This window comes from Phaeodactylum tricornutum, chromosome 13, assembly GCF_000150955.2.
Source record: "Phaeodactylum tricornutum CCAP 1055/1 chromosome 13, whole genome shotgun sequence".
NCBI lineage: Eukaryota > Bacillariophyta > Bacillariophyceae > Surirellales > Neidiaceae > Phaeodactylum > Phaeodactylum tricornutum.
In genome coordinates this window covers 16098-37500 of record NC_011681.1, presented here as the reverse complement: position 1 = coordinate 37500, position 21403 = coordinate 16098, and the positions used below count along the sequence as shown (strand labels likewise).

At 45.9% G+C, this 21403-nt stretch overlaps 6 protein-coding genes across 6 annotated transcripts; 2 read left to right on the top strand and 4 right to left on the bottom strand.

Annotated features, from left to right (window-relative positions):
• Positions 1-3679: 3679 nt before the first annotated feature.
• Positions 3680-4342, top strand: PHATRDRAFT_37402 (predicted protein; the record flags this gene model as incomplete). Its single annotated transcript, XM_002181614.1, has 2 exons — positions 3680-3728; positions 3885-4342. The coding sequence occupies 2 exons, from the start codon at positions 3680-3682 to the stop codon at positions 4340-4342; spliced, it is 507 nt and encodes a 168-aa protein (XP_002181650.1).
• A 183-nt stretch (positions 4343-4525) lies between these two features.
• Positions 4526-5582, bottom strand: PHATRDRAFT_37401 (predicted protein; the record flags this gene model as incomplete). The annotated part of the gene is made up of 2 exons (XM_002181437.1): positions 4526-4692; positions 5378-5582. The coding sequence occupies 2 exons, from the start codon at positions 5580-5582 to the stop codon at positions 4526-4528; spliced, it is 372 nt and encodes a 123-aa protein (XP_002181473.1).
• A 249-nt stretch (positions 5583-5831) lies between these two features.
• Positions 5832-6155, bottom strand: PHATRDRAFT_37400 (predicted protein; the record flags this gene model as incomplete). Its single annotated transcript, XM_002181436.1, has 1 exon — positions 5832-6155. One exon carries the CDS (start codon positions 6153-6155, stop codon positions 5832-5834), a length of 324 nt encoding a protein of 107 aa, XP_002181472.1.
• Positions 6156-15984: 9829 nt separating this feature from the next.
• On the bottom strand, positions 15985-17040 carry PHATRDRAFT_37399 (predicted protein; the record flags this gene model as incomplete). The annotated part of the gene is made up of 1 exon (XM_002181435.1): positions 15985-17040. One exon carries the CDS (start codon positions 17038-17040, stop codon positions 15985-15987), a length of 1056 nt encoding a protein of 351 aa, XP_002181471.1.
• Positions 17041-17295: 255 nt separating this feature from the next.
• Positions 17296-19380, top strand: PHATRDRAFT_47246 (predicted protein; the record flags this gene model as incomplete). Its single annotated transcript, XM_002181613.1, has 1 exon — positions 17296-19380. The coding sequence occupies exon 1, from the start codon at positions 17338-17340 to the stop codon at positions 19378-19380; it is 2043 nt and encodes a 680-aa protein (XP_002181649.1). The 5' UTR covers positions 17296-17337.
• A 284-nt stretch (positions 19381-19664) lies between these two features.
• Positions 19665-21361, bottom strand: PHATRDRAFT_47245 (predicted protein). The gene has a single exon (XM_002181434.1). The coding sequence runs from the start codon at positions 21166-21168 to the stop codon at positions 19726-19728; it is 1443 nt and encodes a 480-aa protein (XP_002181470.1). The 5' UTR covers positions 21169-21361; the 3' UTR covers positions 19665-19725.
• Between the last annotated feature and the right edge of the window lie 42 nt (positions 21362-21403).

The window sequence follows — 21403 nt, the reverse complement described above, 5'->3', positions numbered from 1 at the left end:
TGCTCCTGCATTTTAATGGAAGTGGATTAGTAGCAGTCAAACTAGATAAAGTAAATGTTGCTTACCCATCCAGAGCAGGCATTTGGTGTTGACTATCATGGAGTGTTCACAAATTGTTCACATTTATACTTTGGCTTTGTACTTGTCCAAGCACTGGAAACTTCCCATGATATTGTTCCTGGTGGTAATGTTGGTTACTATAGTTGTGGCTGACTTGCAGTTAACATAGGTTAACATGTGAAAACATTCTAGGCATTCTAGGCAGCAGCATTTCTGAGTAGACAACAACTATTTACTGTATGGGGTGGTTTGGATTTTGCTAACAATAACATCTAGAACTTTTGTTCCTTCTGGTTGCAGTTTTGGAGAAGACTATTAACACAAACTACATATAATCCTTGTTGACACCCATTATTTTCACAGTAACATTCCAAGCACCACCAACAAATATATTGGTAAATAGTTGTTGTTACTAGCAGTAGCAGTGGTCACATTAACAGTTGGACAAATGTAATCAGAGACAACTTCCAGGGAGCAAGCACAAGCAGTGGGCACATTGACAGTATGTTGCTGCAATCAGAGATAATTTCCAGGAAGCAAGGCTTTGGTGTTAATAGTACCTACCTACCATGTTGGGTGCTTTGCATTCTATTGTCACAATTATTGTCACTATCAGAAGTAGGATATGGCGTCAACAAGCACTCCAAGCGGCTTGTTGGAACGGTTCTAGATGTCACAACCACCCCTGTATCCGTTTCAAGCGGGCGTACCTCTACTTTGATTACAGACATGGAAGCCGGAAACTTGATGGAAAAAATTGTCTAAGCCCCGGTAGCCGAAATGGTTGAAACCCCGGCTGACATAGAGCCCGTTACCTTGGTCGACACAGAGCCCAATAGCCCGTTTGACACCAATACCTCAGCTGACACAGAGTCCGCGCACAGGAATGTCCCAGCAATGGTTTGACAATATCTAGAAATATATCTGTTGGAGTGAACAATGTCCAGTGCGACCGGATGGTATGAGCACTCATGTTCACCGATGGCAACTTGTTGACAACTTTGTCACAAGGTTCAATGAGCATTGTAGCGAAAAATTTGTACCTTCATCTGATTTGTGTGGATGAACCTATTTCAAGATGGTATGGGCAGGGGGGGGGGGGATTGGATAAACCATGGTCTTCCAAATTATATTGCAATTGATCAAAAGCCTGAAAATGGGTGTGAGATTCAAAACGCAGCATGTGGACAATCCGGTATTGTGCTTTGCTTGAAACTTGTAAAGGGGAAGACGATACCGGACGGCAAAGAGGGTGACAAGGAGGATGAGTATCTACCTCGTGGTGCAAAGATTATCAAAGAACTTGTTTGTCCTTGATCGGATTGTGTGTGCTGATTCTTATTTTGCCTTCGTTGTGACAGCTGTTGAGCTTAAGAGGATTGGCTTGAGATTCATTGGGGTTGTGAAGTCGGCAACAAGAAGATATCCAATGGCCTACCTCTCACAGTTGGAAATGACAAGCAGAGGAGAATGGAAAGGATTGGTGACAAACGGAATCTCGGATGGAAGTTGTGAGCTGATGGCATTTGTATGGGTTGACCAAGACCATTAATATTTTTTATCAACAGCATCCAATCAGAATAGAGGCTGGAGTCCAGTTTGCTACTGGTGGAGACAGGTGGATACATCACCTGATGCAGACCCAGAGAGGGTGGAAATCAATATTGTGCAACCAGTTGCAGCAGAAGTGTATTATTCTTGCTGTGCAATAATTGACAGACATAACCGGAGTTGGCAGGATACACTGATGCTTGAGAGAAAACTTGGCACATGGGATTGGTTGACACAAGTCAACTTATCAAATTTTGGTATCATTGTTGTGGACACATGGTTAGCCTACAGCCAATGTACAGGAATAGGAAAGTCCGCTGGACAGGAAGAAAAGCAGAAGGATTTCTACAGTGCCTTAGCCGAGGAGCTGGTGGACAACCAGTACAATAGTGTTGGAAGTCGCAAAGTTGGGAGGGATGAGTTGGACAAGGATAGCTCAACAATCTCAAGAACTGGAGGGCCTCAATGTGGTCTCTACGCACATCTAACACCCACCAAAAGAAAAAGAAAGAACAAAGATGGTACTATTAAAAACTAAAGACAGCAGGGAAGGTGTTTGGTGTGTTCCAAGAAGACCACATATGTTTGCTCTGTACACAAAGATGTTGAGACAATTGAAAGCAAAGAACCAAGGATATGCTACACAACAGGAAGGCAGCTATGCTTTGCCCAACACCTGACTACCTTGCATGGTAGTTAAAGACTTTGTAGTACTAATTGGATACAAGTAACTCCTAGTCTTTATGGTAAAAATGTGTTTCTTAACCATCATAGCTAAATCCTGTTTACCTGTACAGTTTTGTACCGTGTCTACATGATTTGGCCCATTTGTTTCTATGGCCTGCCTCAGCTGAGGACAAGGGCCGGTAGTATAGACACCTAGCACGCCCCGTTAAACACCCAGTACATTATGGTACCTAGGTATTCCATACAATAAGTCTGAATCAACTTCCATGCAACTTCCTTCATCCTTTTCAACACTCCAACTGCCATCCATTGTGTTGACGCCTAACAGACAGGCATCCTTGGAAGACATGTTGCATGGTACTATACTGTGACAGTTCACAGTAGCACCCATGGCCCAACAAATATACTGGATGCAATATTGTTTGTTGTGATATTATGAGTTACTTGCAGTAGTAGTGACATACTTACAGCTGGTAGAAGTAGCAAGAGACAAGAGGAAATTTGCTAAGTGGGTGCTCAGACCATGTCAAATCCACTAAATGGGTGGTAACCTAAGTAACTCTAAATACTTACAAAGCATTTGTCTGCTGACTGCAATATCACGTATACAAGTATTTTGCACATTTTTGAAGATTCGTAAATGGGCTAATATCCAAGAAAGCACTTCCTATGACAGAAGACTGCCAGTGAAAGGACTTTATTATAGCATCACAAGTCCCTCACAGTCAGGCAGTTGACCAAATTTGCGGGTGTCATCCAAGCATTTACCAGTTCAACCTTCCTGGTTTGGTAGCAATTTAATTTGAGGTCAGAGCAATATTGCAAATCCCCTGCAACTGTTTTGCTTTACTTGACTGTGAATCTGACAGTGAACAAATAGCCCAGCCTGATTTGATGCTCTTGAGTTATTGTCTCAATTTCTCAGGTATATGCTTTTATACATGAGAGGTCTTTGAATTGAAATTTTGCTCATAAGAAAAAAAATCTAGTTAGCAAAAATGCCACATGCAGCAGTTAAGCTGTTGATCCAACTCCTGGTAAGGACAACGTCTCACCAGAAGTTCAATCGCCTACTGCTAAAAGCCAAGTCGCTTCTGTCCCACACACAACAAATCACAGCCCCACAGTCCCTACAAATATCCAAGAGTACAATGTAGACTCATAATCTTTGTAGTTTGTGTTCTTTAATAGAACTACGAAGCAACCCCACCGTCTTTACGCTCTCAACCCTGCCCTACCGCCCGTCCGCCATTTCTTTGGTCCCGATGTGGACCTCCGCTCATTTCAAACTGAGCGACTTTCTTCACAAAGTCCTTGATCCGATTGCCACCCTCACCGTTCCCCGACCTATGCAACCCTCAAGCATGCCCAACGCCAGCTCATGACCAACGCCGCCGCCATCCCCACGCGCAACGGTGGCGGCGCCCACGGTCACATGGCCTTAACCCTTACCGCCCTTGCCTACGCCGACATCATGCCGAACTCCAGAAAAATTTTCAATTGATGTACACCCCATGGAACACCACCGAGCCAATTTAGTCCGTTTTTCTTCAACTCAATGAGGCCATTGCCTTCTCAATAGACAGTAACGACCCCATCTCCGAGGCTGCCACTGTTCGCGCTGGCTACAAAGTCATTGCGCACTCCGGCCTGCTCCCCCTCGACTGTAAAGAATGCGCAAATTGCCTGCAAGCACAACCTTGCTCGCTTCCAGGAGAATTTTACCCTTGCCAATGATGATTGGTGCCTCACTGCCACCACCGGGTCCTTGGGCTACGCCAATGTTCTTGCTGCTGCCCCCTCTCTGGCTCCTGCCACGGTCTCCGACACCCTAAGCCTTCCATTCTCAGCGCTCTCTGTGTCCCATTCTTCTGTTTCCTCTCCGGATATGACTTATTGCTGGACCCATGGGACCAGCAAGAACCGGCGCCATACAAGTGCCACCTGCAAGGACAACGTCCCCGGCCATCGCGACGACGCGACGGCCTCCAATCCCATTGGTGGCTCCACCAAGATTTGGACCGCCCCCAAACCCCCCAAATAGGAAAGAGGGACGGCTACGCCAACAATTTATAATGATTATTTAAATCATATTACAAGTCTTAACTTGTCTGTAGTCCCCTCCCCGAATAGTACACATACCTCAGCCATTGCTGACACCGGCTGCACCGGCCACTACATCACGGACAACTGCCCCCACACCAATAAGCACCCAGCCAACCCCAGCCTAGCCGTCCGTGTCCCGAACGGCGCCGTCCTTCGCTCGAGCCACATTGCCACCCTGGCCCTTCCTGGTTTCTCCCCCGCAGCCTGCCAAGCCCACATTTTTCCTGGGCTCGCTTCCCATCCGCTCCTCTCCATCGGACAACTGTGCGATGACGGCTGCACGGCAACCTTGTCACGATATAGTACCATGCGACATGTCTCCTAGTGATGTCCGTCCTCAAGACGTCAACACGGTGAACGGCGGTTGGAGTGTTCATAAGGGAGAAGTGAGTCGTATGGAAGTTAACTCGGTCTTATTGCATGAAATTCCCAGATACAATGATGTATCGTGCGTTGGAGAGAACATGACTGAATATGTCGTGTTCTGACAGTGGCAACGGAGTGGGACTGACAATACTTATTGCCTGACTAACGGATGTAAATGGATGCGCTCCATTTCCCGCGGCATGCATGTTATGAAAGGTATTTCCGGTTCCACTATAAGTATATGTGAGCGCGCGTCACGGTATAAGGATACTATGACGGAAGAAAGATATTTGTGTACGTTTGAGTTTGTTCCTCAGGTTTTGTTGTATCTTGGCAAATCGGAGGAGCAACAAGAATTAGTTTATAGCACTAATTCTTCAATCATTGTTTTATAAGTTCTTTGATCCGCATTGCTAGTTTACGCATAGGTCCTCGTATCCGCTGCCTAACCCGAGGGGAGCGTCGCCAACGAGTAGAGTTTTACAGTCCCTAAGTCTCTTAGGTGTATCGCCGGTCGTTCGTAATAACGCCCTCTCTTGTTTACCAGGCTCTGTTCCTAACAGCGCTTCTGTCCATACGGTGTACATTGGTGTATATCGTAACAAACCTTCTCGGCCACTCGCCTTGACATTCATTGCCATGATACCCTGCTGCTCTCTGGTGCCCGCTCCCCCCACACTGGCCTCTGGCACCTCAATCTTGGCCACAACAACATGCTTGTTCTTTACAATTACGACAGCAATGCCATCCACGTCAAACTCATGAAGAGCAAGTCCGGACCCGCTATTCTTGCTGCCTATAAGCGCGCCCATGCCCTCTTCACCCAACAAGGCCTACGATCCCAACTCCAATGCCTCGACAACAAAGCCTCTGCCGCCCTCCAATCCTTTATGACCTTGGAGCACGTCGACTTTCAGCTGGCACCCCGATCTGCACCGTTGTAATGCAGCTGAACGGGCCATATGCACCTTCAAGAACCACTTTATTGCTGGCCTCTATACCACGAACCCGGATTTTCCACTCATCTTTGGGACCGCCTCCTCCCCCAGGCCCTCATTACCCTAAATCTTCTTCGCCGCTCCCGCATCAATCCCAAACTGTCTGCTCATGCCCAGCTCCACGGCGCCTTTGACTTTAACCGCACCCCCCAAGCTCCTCCCGGCACTCGCGTCCTTGTTCACATCAAGCCTGCTGCTCGCGAAACTTGGGCCCCCCACGCTGTCAAAGGTTGGTATCTCGGCCCAGCCCTGAACCACTACCGTTGCCACTGCGTCTGGGTCACCGAAACACCTGCCGAACGTGTTGCCGACACCCTTTCTTGGTTCCCCAGCCGCACACCCATGCCCACTGCCACCTCTACCGGTCCTCTTGTCACGGCCAAACATGCCCTTGCACTTCCGAGGGTGCCCATCCCTACCACCGCACTTTCGAGGGTGCCCACCATGGCCATCTATCGCTCTCGCACAGGTAATCCCGGCCGCCGACGCCGCAAAGCACGCAAACAGCCATCAACCCCAACCCTAGTTCCGGACCACCCACACAACACACGCACCCGACCCTTTCTTGTACCGGCCATTGCCAACGCTGTTGTCAACTCGGCCACCGGTGCCTCCTTGGAATACCGCCACCTGCGCACCGGCCCTGACGCTCCTGATTGGATTCAAGCCGCCGCCAACGAAATTGGCCGTCTCACCAACGGGAACCCGCCCCATAGCACACATGGTAGTCAAACAATGCACTTCATTGCACACAATGCCATTCCTCCTGGTCGCAAGGCAACCTACCTACACATTGTTGCCAGTATTTGCCCGCAGAAAGCTGAACCCAAGCGCATCCGTTTTACCGTTGGTGGTAACTTAGTTCAGTACCCCGGCAAGGTTAGCACCCCTACTGCCAACATCACCACGGCCACAATCCTCTTCAACAGCGTCCTCTCCACACCAGCATCCAAGTTCATGTGCATGGATATCAAAGACTTCTACCTTGGCACCCCCATGTCTTGGTTGGTATGAATACATGCGCATCCCGGTCCCTGATATTCCCCCGACCATTTGGCTCATTACCAGTTAGCTCCACTCATTCACAACAACTCAGTTACCATCGAAATTTGCAAAGGTATGTATAGCCTCCCCCAAGCCGGCATTCTTGCACATGACCATCTTGTTGAACACCTTGCTAGTCACGGCTACATTAAGACCAAGCATACCGCCGGCCTATTTTGACACGTCACGCGCCCTATTCAGTTTACCCTAGTTGTGGACAACTTTGGCGTTAAGTACACTGGAACCAAACATGCGCAACAGCTTATTGACACTCTACAAGCACTCTACACCGTCACACTTGACTGGGACAGCACTTATTATCTTGGTCTTACACTCGCTTGGGATTATGACAATCGCACCCTCGACACGTCCTTGCCCAAATACATTGACCAAGCCCTAACCCGTTTCCAATGATTGCCCCCTCTTACGCCTCAACATGCGCCTCACCCTTGGACCCCACCAACTTATGGCATTGCCACCCAACTCACACCTGTCCCTGATACCACTGAGCCTCTCACCACATCCGACAAGACCTACCTGCAAGAATCATCGGAACCCTACTTTATTACGCTAGGGCTGTCGACTCTACCATTCTCGTGGCTCTCGGCACAGTCCACTGCAACCCAAGCCACGCTTCAAGCTGCAGAACATTTACTTGACTACTGTGCCACTCACCCACACGCTACGGTACGTTTTCAGGCTAGCGACATGTGTTTACACATTCACAGCGACGCTTCCTACCTTTCCGAGTCGAAAGCCTGTTCCCTTGCAGCCGGTCACTTTTTCCTCAGCAGTCGGCCCCGAAATTCCAATGCTGCTCCCGCTCCCAACAATCGGGAACCTCCAAACAATGGTGCTATTCACATGCATAGCTCCATCATGTCCGTTGTTCTCTTGTCTGCCACCAAAGCTGAACTTGGTGCCCTCTTCTACAATGCCAAAGACACTACCGCTTTCCGGGTCACTCTCGACGAACTTGGCCACATTCAGCCGCCTACACCTATTCAGACCGACCATGCCTGTGCCTCCGGTATTGCCAACAAAAGTATCAAGCAACGCCGATCTAAAGCCATTGACATGCGTTTCTACTGGGTTAAAGACTGCGTCGAGCAAAAACAGTTTATTATTTACTGGCGACCCGGCCTCACGAATTTAGCCGACTATTTCTCCAAGCATCATTCTCCCGCACATCATCGCAAAATGCGCTCGCACTACCTTCTCGAACAGTCACCAACCAATGACAAAGCAATTCTCATTTGCAGGGAGGGTGTGTTGATCCAACTCCTGGTAAGGACAACGTCTCACCAGAAGTTCAATCGCCCACTGCTAAAAGCCATGTCGCTTCCGTCCCATACACAACAAATCACAGCCCCACTAGAAAACTGCAACAATAACAGGCTAAAACGTGTCTGTGGGACCAAAGGATTGTAGATACAATAAACGACGTAAAACAAAGACTTATAAGCATAAACCCAAGATATAGGGATAAAGAACCCCGATATGCTTGTCGTAGGGTTTTTCTAGTCCCCTCACATTGAGACCATGAACATAAAACTTGGCGAAATGTGTTACCCACAATGGGAAAAATAGGGAACCAAATAAAAAAATAAAACTTCGACACTGCATGCAATGACAAATATAATGCAAATGCAATTTGTCCCAACACTGAACCTGTTGAGAATGGGAAAGTTGGCAAACCCTTCTTCTACTAACTTGAATCACCATAAAATACTTTGTATGATAGCCTGTCTCACTGGACCTGTTTGAACCTTTGTCAGTATATCCGCTAAATTTGACTCTGATGGTTCATATGCAATCTTGATCACTTTCATGGCAACATACTCTCGTACGAAATGATACGCTATCGCGTTACTTTTCTTCTTTAACACTGACTCTGGTGCCGTAGTATTGTATACAACCAACATATTGTCACAAAGAACTTTAGCCGGACCATCAATAGGAATACCCATCATACATAACTTGTATTGTAGACCTTGTATCATCTCAGTAACAATCTTTAATGCAACAAACTCACTACCAAAAGTAGACGTTTCAACTGAATTCTGACGCTTCGAGAACCTAATCGGAGAACGATTGATATAAATCAAAACACCTGTTCGAGAACGACGAGTAACACGGTCTCCCGCATGGTCAGCGTCAACAAAAGCTATAATCTCCACCACCTTACCACGTGGTTGGAGCATTTGGTGGAACAGGCTCTCTAACATCACCGTAAAAGTCTGTCCAATCCGCATCATTGTTAAAGCTGTTGTCAATCACCGGATACGAATCATCAAATACCAATTGAGACTTGTGGTGTGACTTCAAATATCCGAAAATATGAAAAACTGCAGCTAGATGTCCTTCACGCGGCATCGCGAGAATAGATGAGAGCATAGACGCCTCACACATTATATCAATGCGACCAATTTCAACTGCCCATCTCAAAACTCCTATCTGTGACTGAAAATAGTTAGCACGTTCCGCATCCAACACAGGGGAAACATCGAGTTCCGGTCGATAATTTGACGACATAGGTGACGAAATCTTTGTAGATAAACGTTTTCCAACTTCATCCAAATCCTTTTCAACATTTGCAACTGCCTATTTCACATAATTCGTGGAACTCATCGACCATTGCTGTTTTGATGGACTATCGGGAAGCGTAAAATGTCCAAGATTTGCTCCCAAATATACCTCTGACGTCTCAATTGATTCAGGCTTGAGTTTAAAATGCATACCAATCGAATCCAGAATCTTCTTCGGATCTGTACTGATACATAGAAAATCATTGGTATAAACAAGCACATCCTCATAGTAATTTGTACCATTGTGTTTCTGAGCTGGTCTAAGCCAAACATCTGGATCTGCAAGACAAGAGATAAAATGCAACTCCTCCATTGTCGCAGCTAAGTGAGCACGCCATGCTGCCCCACTTGACTTCAAACCATATAACGCACAAACAATAAGTGCATAACAACCTTCCATTGACTTTACGAACTCTGGACCACATGTTGTATATACCTTTTCGCGAACGGGAGCATTCAAATAAGCGTTCTGCGCATCGGCACCAAGTATATCCAACGAATTCAGTGATGCGATGAGTAAAGCAATGCGAACACTATCGCGCGAAACAACACTGGCATATGTAATCGAACTCGGCGGATCTGTAACATGTCCCCCGGCGACGAATCTGGCTTTGCGAGTAAAATCCATTTTGATATCAAATATCATGTGACATGGTATCCATGTATGAGCAACTGGTTTAGGAGCATCCTGCTCGAGAATTTTAAATGCTGGCATAACATTTGTCATTTCCTTCTTGATTGCATCCGACCACAAAGAAGTGTTAGTATCTCGGTCAATCTCGAGAGCTTGCTTGACCGATTTTGGCATACAAATACCAAACTTGTGAGTCCTTTCAAGGTATCTTGTCTTTACCACTGAAATAATACAATCACGTTTCTGCAATACGTCCGGTACCCACCAAGCAAAAGCTGGCTCATGAAGCAATTTGTTAGCAACGGCATATTTGGCGACTTCAATTGGATTTGATTCTTTCAGATCTTTAAGAGGAAACCAAGTTGTAGATCAGTCCTTCCATTGCAATAATAATGCCCAGCCTTTAGTGGTCCTTCTTATGCGTTTCACACCATGTTTGTCCATATAATACATGTTGTCAGGGGCGACTGCCGATCCTTCCATCCTGTGATCAATGATCTCATCTACTATTAGAAACCGGCAATCTTCATCATCCACCTGCGAATATAAATGTTCCGCAATAATGTTAGCAGCAAATTCCTGCACATTACCATCTGGGAACTGGACTTCCATAACTCTCGTATCCAAAACAGGATTGGGATGTGATTTCCCGACCACGTTACCATCGCGATCCTTTTTACGCGCAATGACTGTTCCAGTGGTAGCAATGTCCTTGTACGGTAACACAACTTGAGCATCAAGGTATTCATCAAAAGCTTCATGATCTAACTCGTCTGCTTGAGGCATTGTCGGCTCGTCCCCTGTCGAATCATCTGAATAAGCGCAAAATACATTATATTTTTCAGGAAACACAGGGGCAATGGCTTCATCAAAGTTATTATAGCTCAAAGTTGCGTCAAATAAGGACTTGTCTAATTGCACCACCCTGGAATTAAGATCAGCTGTAGAAAGTGGCGAGTAAGAAGTTCGAGATACCACTTGACCACTTCAAACAAGTATATGCGCACACATAACATCACCAATGTCATGCGCAGGACCAAGCCAGCGACCTCGATTCCGTTTGTCCCCCGGAAAGTCGACAGGGTCCAAATACCATATCCAATCATACCAAGCGAATTCACACAAGTGACTGATATCCGTAGTATCACCCGACACTGCCGTGTTTGGTACATTGTTGTTCAATGCATAAATGTTATGAGCAATTGACGATCAAATCATACTTTGCAACTCCAGGCAAAAATCCCATAAATACAATGGTGCAGATGACTTTTCCATAGCCATGTTAGTCATGCCTTTCAATGCTCTGATTGCAGTCTCAGCTTGATTCAACCAAGGTGAGTAAGGTTCAATCTGTCTAGCATGAGATCCTGCAGCACAAACCTTCCGTCTGAATTCACCCTGCACCAATTCTTTCGCGCCATCGGAAATAATCTCCGCTGGAACACCTTCTCAATGAAACAACAAATCCAATGTCTCATGAGCATTACCTTTTGACTTCATAGCATAAGCACATGTCCAATCAAGATCATTTACGTAAATCTGGGCACAGGTATTTCCGCTCATAGACATTACACAAGAAAACATTGTATCTGTATACACACTTGTACGGAGATATCGGTATCTGAGTGGACTGGTAGTTGGCTTGACTCTCTGTGTTAGAGTACAACTGGCAATATCCTTGACTCCTCTCTGAGTTGTAGCCAATAAAGTTCATTTTGCTGCAGATAAACCAATATTCCAACATCTGGCTAACTCTTCCGGAGTAACTCTGTACCTGTAATTCGACAACTGAGCAACACTCATAATACATGTCTTTTCGAGTGCTTCGACAAAATGCTGTTCATTGAGTGACACCAAAATACTAGACAACACAACTGATACTGTACTTTCGTGTGACGAAACCATTTGAATGTTTGCCGGATAGTCTTGTTACCAAAATACCTTTGCTATCGGTATACTTCTCCTCCTGACGAGGAAAATCCGTCCAATAAGGATCCCAAATGGGATTGTCATAGGTGAGACTCAACTTGTGAAAATTTCGAAACTCCTCCGGAGACGGCTTTCGCACTGGCAAATACGAAATCACACCATCTAATTGCAGATGCAATTTAAGATTCTCCTTCGGAAAATAAATCGAATGTGACAAATCCGTGGGTTTTCAAGTAAAAATCGTGGACAATCATAGACCTGCACATTGTTTAACTGGAGCTGATTCGGATTTAACAAATTATGTTCCATAGTAGGAAAGTGCAAGGCCTGATGAATAATTATAATAAAAGTCTCATATGTGTAAGGATGATCATATGCAAGAGCAGCAGAGACAATTGGTACAGACTGGGCTTGTCCCAATGTAGATAAAAATGCAGAAACATCAACCATTCGAGAGGTTTCGTGAAATATATAAGTGTTCTTTCCGATGCAAGAAGTATCCGCGTGAGAATCTAACTCCGCGTGTGATATAAATGCACTCTCCAGTGACTGTATAGAGATAGAATGTGTTGATACCACCGACATATTCAAACTTCTCTGCAACATGTTCCGACCTGCTGACGACTTCGAAGTAAGCGAGCTCATATTGTCACGACTTGTCTTTGATTCTTGTCATCCTCCTTTTCCTGAGAATCAACAGTAGAAGCATTGAGTTTACCACCAGCTTCTTGTTGTAATGTATGTAAATGACGCTTCTGTTCAGCATTCATACTCTTGCATTCATCAAAGGTATAATACTTATCCACCATACCCTTGGTAGAAGCTTTGTTGAAGACACCCTTTATCACTGCGTCCACCGCGACCTTTATTACCACGAACTGATCCTTTATCTTGTCCTCGACCACGACCAGATCGACCTGACGAAATATTCCGAAGCTGAGCTTGATTTTGTTCTTCAATAAACTCACTGAGGAAATTCACTGTGGCTTCAAAATCATTTTTCCAAGATGGGTTAGCACAAACAGTGGCAATTGCAGAATTGAGAAACAATGCCTGAATCCGTTTCAAAAATTTCCGAACTTTTGCAGCCTCTATTAATGGCTCTCCAAACTCTTCCAGATCTGTATGAGCTTGCTGATGATTCTCAGCAAAACATTCGAAAGCAAAGTTACAATGTTCTCCGTTGTAAAACTTTGACTCAAGATCACCTTCAGCATGCGTCATAATCTTCGACTGATAAGTCGGTCCCAAATAATGTGAGCAAAGTGCAAACCAAGCCGCACGACCATTATGAGCTCAAGCATAAGCCGACACCCAGCTCCAAGTAGGACAACCATGAGCACAAATGCGAATAATAGACCACACTTGAGCATTATCTGCTGCATAGGACTCTTCTTCATGAGGACATTGCGCTATCATTACTTCAAATGCATCTTGATAGTTGTTATCCGGACCTTCAGGAACTTCTTTGTCTTCATGAATGACATAAGCCAATGGAACTCCCGTTGTTCCTCGAATTTGGAGCAAATATTCCGCAATATTTTCAAAGGCATCACGGATATTCTTCAGGTCTTCAATTTGTCCAGGAGCAACAAGGTCTTTCGCTAACTCTTTGTCTTCCTTCTCACGCTTCTTAATCTTGATCATCAAGAAAATACGCGCCGCATTGAACTGAGCCGGATAAGGCCGAGAAGTGCGCTTGAGATGACAAACATAGTATGCCAATAACACAAGACGCTCCTCCAAAGTGGCTGAAATTGCTACACCATTGCGAGGACTCATAGCCGGAGCTCCAGGTTGTTCTGCGTTAGGATTCGGAAGCGTACCCTCGGGACGACGGATGTTCTTACACATGTCCTTGATGAAATCATCCGTTGCGATCTCGAAAACATCCATAGACGTAATCGAATCCGTGACAGCATCATGTTGCTCAACATCAACAATGCCGATTGCTTGTAAAGCATTTCGAACTTGAGCTAAAGCAGCTGCCATGGTTAACTTTTGTCTTCTTCATCTGTCTTAATTTCATAAAACTTCGTAAGCTGGTTTGACAACATTCAGTGTTCTTTCTGCACCACGTAAACACGAGAATTATTGATCACTGATAACATCACAAGTGAACACCAGATAAATACCATATAAGTGATATTGATACTGAATACCGTTTGAGAACCATTTCAATAAAACGCGACGAACACCATTTTCATGTCGCAACCCATAACACGAGATATTTGGCTGATATCTATCAGAGTGGAGGATCCACGATTACCATTTGGTACAAGTTGTTAGTGCACAAGTTTCAATGGTCCCAATGCTGCATGTATTTTCATATCATATCTTAGGTCACAAGTGTGAATGGAGTCATAAGTGTCGGGTCTATCCCATTCAGGGGAAACTCTCTATGTACATTTCTACAGGCAATGTATGAATGTGCAATTCTGGTATGTTTTCTCTGGAATTTGATCTCTTCAGAAAGAGTCTCACAATCTTTGAAAAGGGCCCGCCAACACAGCCGTTCCTTATACTCTTAACGAGTAACTATTGTCACCCCCCCACACATCTGTACAACAAAGGTAGTATTCGTAGGTCCTACTCATTGGTCCGTTGGGATTCCTTCGTACTACTCGTGTTGTGTTTGTTGTGTGGTTTTCCTGTCGAGAAATCTGCCATCTGCGCATTGGGATCTGCTCGTCCGATCGTTTCGTCGATATCGATCGTTAAACCTTGCGGAACTCGTCCGTTTGCATCGTCAACCGTACTCGACTATTGTCGACAGTCGGATCGTTAATCCCGATCCCGACTGCACGGTCTGTAACGATTAAGTGACGACTCCCTTGTGTGACCGAATCTTTATCGTCGACCAAGTCACTTAGGAAACGACCACTGTCCTGTCCAACGTATCTAGTTGGTACACAATCCACGGTTCCCTAACGAACAACAAGGATTCACTCTAAGTAATTGTTTATTTAAGGAAGTGTCCGCATCTCCTTACTTAACAATTCTAGACGTGGGAATTGTTGTTCTAACACAAGTCCGATGATTGTTGCTGTATAAGTAAATATTCCATGCAAACAAACTACTTATCATCCACAAATGGATAAAGCTTGGATCCGAGCTTTTAGCAAACAATAAATTCTTGTGCAATGCACCTTCTTTGGTAGATGAAGAGATCCATGGAAGCGTCCCACCATGGAGATTTTGCCTTGTTTCATACCGTTAGACGGATACAAGACCCAGTTACTGATCAACATGTCTACCACATGGACCATTACAAGAAACTGGCAGTATATTCCAGGCCTCTGCAGGCTTCGGCAACTCAACAACAACATGAAGAGCCAGGTATTTTAGCTTTACCTCCCCAGGCACTATCGGACTTGGCAATCACTTCAAACACTCAAATCACAACAAATCACCCTACCTTTGATCCCGCTACCTCAGCTTAGAACAGTGGGTCTGATAAACTAGAAAACTGCAACAATAACGGGCTAAAACGTGTCTGTGGGACCAAAGGATTGTAGATACGATAAAATACGTAAAACAAAGACTTATAAGCATAAACCCAAGATAAAGGGATAAAGAACCCCGATATGCTTGTCGTAGGGTTTTTCTACCACAATCCCTACGAATATCCAAGAGTACAATGTAGACTCATAATCTTTGTAGTTCATTGTTTTCCTCAACTGTGATCTCCATCGTCGTTTTGTTTTCTTCAATATAAGCACCCATTTAGTGGATTTGGCAGGGTCTTAGCACCCATTTAGCGAATTTCCTCAAGAGAAAACTTTTAGGTAGCCACGTTTTGGTGTCAACAATAACTACCTACCATGCAGGGTGCTTTGCATTCTGTTTGTATACTTGCCTGTTTGTTTTGTACCACTTGTTTTAGTGCAGTATACTACTTCTGCCACAAACTACAAGTCAAACTTGCCGGCAAATCCGACTTCCAGGCAGCAATGTTTTGATGTTAACAATAACTACCTATGGCGCAGGGGGTTTGCAAATTCCAAAGAAACTTTTATAGTTAGGGAAGATCAGGACTGTGCTCATCCAATGAAGCGGAGCCTGGATATTGGGAAAGTTTTGAACTGGTCTGTCGGAGACGTAAATGATGCAATCTCGCTGCTCCAAGAAGACAAACAATGAATTTCCTATCCAGGATTTTAGGCAACTGATGACATTTTTGATGAATTGAGCATAAGATTAACCTCATCAAGACGTGTTGGCAAATGGTGCTTTCCTTATTGGTGGCTTCTTTCAGAATAGAATGTCTTTTCTTGTGCACAAGACTCCAGCAACAGCCTCTGTGGTTATTTTCTCCCCAGAAGTGACATTCCCTGGCTCTGCAACTTTGGAAGACCTTGAAACAAGATGGACAAGTATATGGTTTTAGATTCGAAAGAGCTATTCCTAGGTTCAGGCATGTCTCCTTGGCGTCTTTCTCTGCTGAATTGGCTGAGGTCAGGTCAAGCCTCACATTCCCATTGACCCCTTCCAGCACCATGACTGTTGATGCTGCATGAACAGCTTTCCTCCAGCATCGCAATGTCAAATCTCTGTCTGTGCGCGTATAAAAAAAACCTTTCAAAGCTGGTGGTTCTTTGGATCGAACCTTATTGTATGGCAACGCGATACAGTCACTGTATTGATGACACCATGTGCAATCCAGCGCATCAGTTCTGTTAGTTTCTTCCCAAGCGGCATACGATGGGCACAGCAAAGCTGCACTCAAACGACTTTTCTTTCTTCTCTGCGGGTCTAATTGGAAATCATCAGCGTGCATTCCACTAAGCTCAAAATCATCCGTTTGTTCAATCTCTGACAGCTCATTTGACCCCGTAGTTGTCTCCGAAATCTGTTCCCTAGTTGCTTGTAAGCTTTGATATCGGTTACGGTTACCAACAATGATGATGTAGTCCAACACTTTGAGCAAATCGGCCTTGGCGGTGAGTGGCTCTGCGTTGGCAGTCAATATCGATGATCCGCTACTGTCTTCATCGGACGAGTAGACTGGCAACTCTTGAGGCGGCGGATCATATTTTCTATATTTGTGTAGTACGTCTTCGTCTTCACTTGACATTCTCGCTAGACCTCCAGTAGACGCCTGTTTCATTTGTTTTGTGCTTTCTCTGGGAGCTGTAATATTTCTGCAGAAAAATATGGCATGACGTGCTCCTCTCGCCGCACGGTATTGAACCTACAGTCTGTCCTGCTACCGACATCTGTTGCGCCCACGTTGGGGGAATGCCTTCGTTCGCAGTGCCGCGCACCCTCGACGGAATTTTGCTCTGCAATCCTATTTACTGTTACCCTTCAAACTTCACCCGTAGTCTCTTCCTTTGTTTCACAGACGTCCCACTATCTTTAGAAAACCAGCATGGAATCTTCGGATGAACACAATTCGACGGACGCTGGCGTCAAGGACTCAGATAGTGGAGAATCATCGACGGACAACGATTCCGACCCTTCGAGGGAAAACGAGGATGACGACGATACATCGTCGGACAACGATTCGCACGATACGGATGAGGAACGAGAGGATTTTCCTCGGAAGGGACACTCTCACTTCCCCATGTTGGCGCACGCACCTCCGAAAATGAGGATCAAACTGTCTCTTAAACAAACGACGAAGGGATTCCAATCGTGTAGCCCTTTGACAACAGCCAATAAGATCATGCCTGCTCCTCCAGTCATAAACCAGGCGCTCAGTGCAATAGCTGCTCAAGAACCTTCACCCGCAACTACTGGTTCTAATGGAGAAGGAAACGAAATTCCACTTCCTCCCAAGAAACCCTCATTGATGCGACGTGCTTTCAAGCTTCCGATGAGCTCTCGCAGTTCCAACGTAACATCGAAATCCGACGATGACGATGAAGAAGAAGATGGCGACGCTGTCGTTAAAGCCACCGTTGTCGACAGCGATGACTCAGGAGAAGACGATGCTGTCGCTGCTATTGTTTTTCAGAACCAATTGTCTTCCAGTCGTTCCACTAAGGCCACCAAAACAACGAAACGACGTTCCATGTTGCCTTCTCGACCTATGCGTCTGCCACCGATTGCTTCACCAGGTTTACTCATGTTGCCGACAAGCGGTCTGAAATCTATAGAAACTGCTACAAAAACAGGGTACGCTACGCCGTCTGCCGTGTTCGATCACCACATGTCGTTGGCTGGATATAGCGAATACAAGCGCACGAGCAACCCTCATCGTGGCTCTAGTGTTCAAAGAATGGTAGGCGACATGTTTGATTCTGATATTGTCCTTGCTCGACGCTTTCCTGACTTGATGCCCCGACGCTATTTGGAGGCCACAGAAAGTAAAGACGATAATTATGATTTGGATTTGCCGGAATCAGAACGGACAAATCCGTCCTTACTACCTCGCGTGCTAATAGCTTCCCTATCCAAGTCCTTGACGTTGAGCAACACGCCTTCTGATTGTAAAAGAAAACGGCCGATGTCGTTCAAGGACATGATTCCTGTGTCGCTATCAGTATCTTATCCCAAAGCATATGTGAAACAACGACAGCAGTATATTAAAGATGTTGCGACACGAGAAAAGGCTATCATAGGCTATCAGGCAGCACAAGAAAACCTTGATTCCCATGAGGGCGCAATGGAAGCAGCTGCCATTGCCACCATTCCACCTTTACCCGCTGCTCCAGTTCCTCCCAAACTAGCCGACCTGACCAGACTCCCGTTTTCTGATTCTGCATTTGAGGATGCCCATCCCTTTTATCCACCCAAAGGGAAGGGGGCATTCGTCGCGCACTTGGACAGTAATTCATTTCATTTGACCGAGGGTCGGTATTTCGGACTACAAACCAATCATGTCGCGGATCCCAATTTTGTAGGCGCAAATGCTCCGGGAATTTCGGGGATCCACGCATCTGGCGGTGCAGGACTAGCCACCTCTAGCGCAGGAGGTGGCGTCATGGTGGGATCTGCTATGACACTAAGTACGTCCTATCATCGCGCGGCAAACGGTGGTAGCCATGTCAGCAGTCATTCAGCTTTGGGCTCCAAGAGCCAGAGCTTATTCAGTACCAATAGCAACAAAGAAGCGCCCGTGGAGCACGCGGGGACAAGTCCAAAGATTAATATCGACCGATCGATAGCCGTCAAATCACTGAACACTCCCAGTGTGGTCACTTCTAGTGTTGGTCCTAAGCCAACGGCATCTGCAACCGACTTGCGGAAGGTAATGGAAGAAGGTGACCCTGAGCAAATCGAAGCCTTCAGGTCGTGTATCATCAAGGCTGCCGTACACTCATCGCGGTCAGGCCGCCATGGACATTCATTTGTCGGACCAAACGGCGCCGTTTACCCAGATGCAAGTAAAGCTTTCGCTAGCCATACCGGTATAAAGCCTTGTCAGAGGTGCAAAAATAATAAGCAAGGGGTGCGTTGCTGCGTTTGATTGCATTCCTTTGGTCTCCTGTCACTTGATCTCATTTTCAATTTTTGTTTTTCAGACGTATCACTGCCGGCTGCGTCGACGTCATAAAGACCCCGACTTTGATGGCGGCGATAGCCAAAGTCAATTAATGCCCCTGTTTAAAGTACCAATGGATTCTCTCTTGGTGAATTTGTAGAGGGACAGTGATCAAGTCGTTATATCACTTCGGGGGACTCACGTTGTCGGACCGCTTAGAGAACGTTTGCATGCCTGCCATGTTTTCTAAACGATACACATAAGTCTTTACCAACAAAAACCTCTGAGGCCTGTTTACTATTTCCTCGAAAGTAGCCAGCCGTCTTACTATTAGATAAAATGCCATAGATCTTCACCCTCGATGCGTCCAATTTGCTTCACGTTGTGCTCCAATGCACCATTTGTCCGATACATGGAGACACAAACTACAACGGGCAGCTCGCGTAGGAGGGATTTGAATTGCGGGTCAACGCTACCCTTGTTCGACAACTTGGGTTTCTTTGCTGAAGGGAGCCCTTGCGGGCCTGTCAAATTTCTTCCCTTCCGAATCTTACCAAATCCGGGAAGGTTATGGTTCTGTCCCGTTGTCCATTGCTCGTAGAGGCTGCTACGCAAGCTTTCGTCCTTTGCCAAAAGAGAAAAGTGCATAATAGGAATGTTGACTCTGATATCTCGATTAACGTAAGAGCCAATAGCAATCTTCCTGTCATCTACGTCGACCATGCAACGAATTCTTTTACGGTTCGTATCCGACAGAGCCTTAACAAAATCCTTTCCATCTCGGCCCGCACCCCAGATACAGAAACCGTTCTCTTTCCATATTTCCCCCGATTCAAGAACCATTCGTTCAAACGCTAGCGTTCGTAACTGAAGCAATAGTTTCCGTGGTGTTGTCGTGCTTTGAGAAAGACCGGCACGATGCCTGTATATCACCAGGGGAGAATCATGACGCAATAGATTGAGGGTTCCATTCGAGTGTAGATGAGCATGAAAAAACCGCAAATCTTCCGCTAATCGCAGCGTCGTGGGGGTGTCAAATACTGGATGTATTAGTTCGAATTTCTGGATAGATACGGAACATTCAACGGAATCATCACTGTCGTTTAGGGGAGGGGCTTCAACATAGCCGCCCACTTCCGCAAATCGGGATCGCTGCATCATCCATGAAGGCTGAATTATGGTCAATTCTCGGAACCGCTCCAGACTTAGCCGATCATCGGTCAAACCGTTGGCCCAAGCAGAATAGTGCCATGTTGAATCGGGTGGGTCGCGTTCAAATGTGCATCCCAAGAGTGCTCGTTTGCGAGCTTCCTCCTCTAGAGAGAGTAAATACTGCACTTGGCGATATATCCGTGTCGGTGCCATCAAGTCGTCTGAATCCAACCAGCAAAGAAAACCATCGGGATTTGGATTTGGTCGAAGTTGAGCCGCCCGGTTTCTCGCGTAACCTGCTCCTCGAGATGTTGCTTCCTTACCTAACCACAGTTTCGTCAGCACTCGCGAGCGCTTGCTGCCGTCGCAACGGATGGAGGAGCATTGCCGACAATTTTTCATGTGCTGATCTTCCAGATCTTTGAGTATGGACCAGCTCGTATCTGTAGAACCGTCATCATAGCAGCAAATGTGAACATCGAGGTCGATTTGGTTTTCAACGTTGTCGTCATCGTGTGATGGTTCTTGATTCATGGCGGACTCGATCGTAGCCCGCAGTGTATCCTTCGCGTTGTGAACCGGAATTAAAACATCGACTTCAATAACACTTCGTGACGGCATCCCACCGCAAGCTCGATCGAGGTGTGAAGTAAAGCTTAAGGCTTGGAAATAGCGGTGCACTTAAAGCAAGGTCGGGTGGAGGTACTTATTTACTTGCTCTACCTTTGCGGCTCAGAAATCCGCTTCAAGTTTATAAGAAGGCTTCGAATCCCATGATTAGACTGCGAGCACAGCTTGGAAAAGCGTTTGACGATGGTCAGAGTTGTGAAAGGCGGCTATTGCGCTGGATGAGGAA

Excerpts from the sequence above, each read along its gene's own strand:
- PHATRDRAFT_47245 (XM_002181434.1), bottom strand. The coding sequence starts at position 21,168 with ATGCCGTCACGAAGTGTTATTGAAGTCGATGTTTTAATTCCGGTTCAC.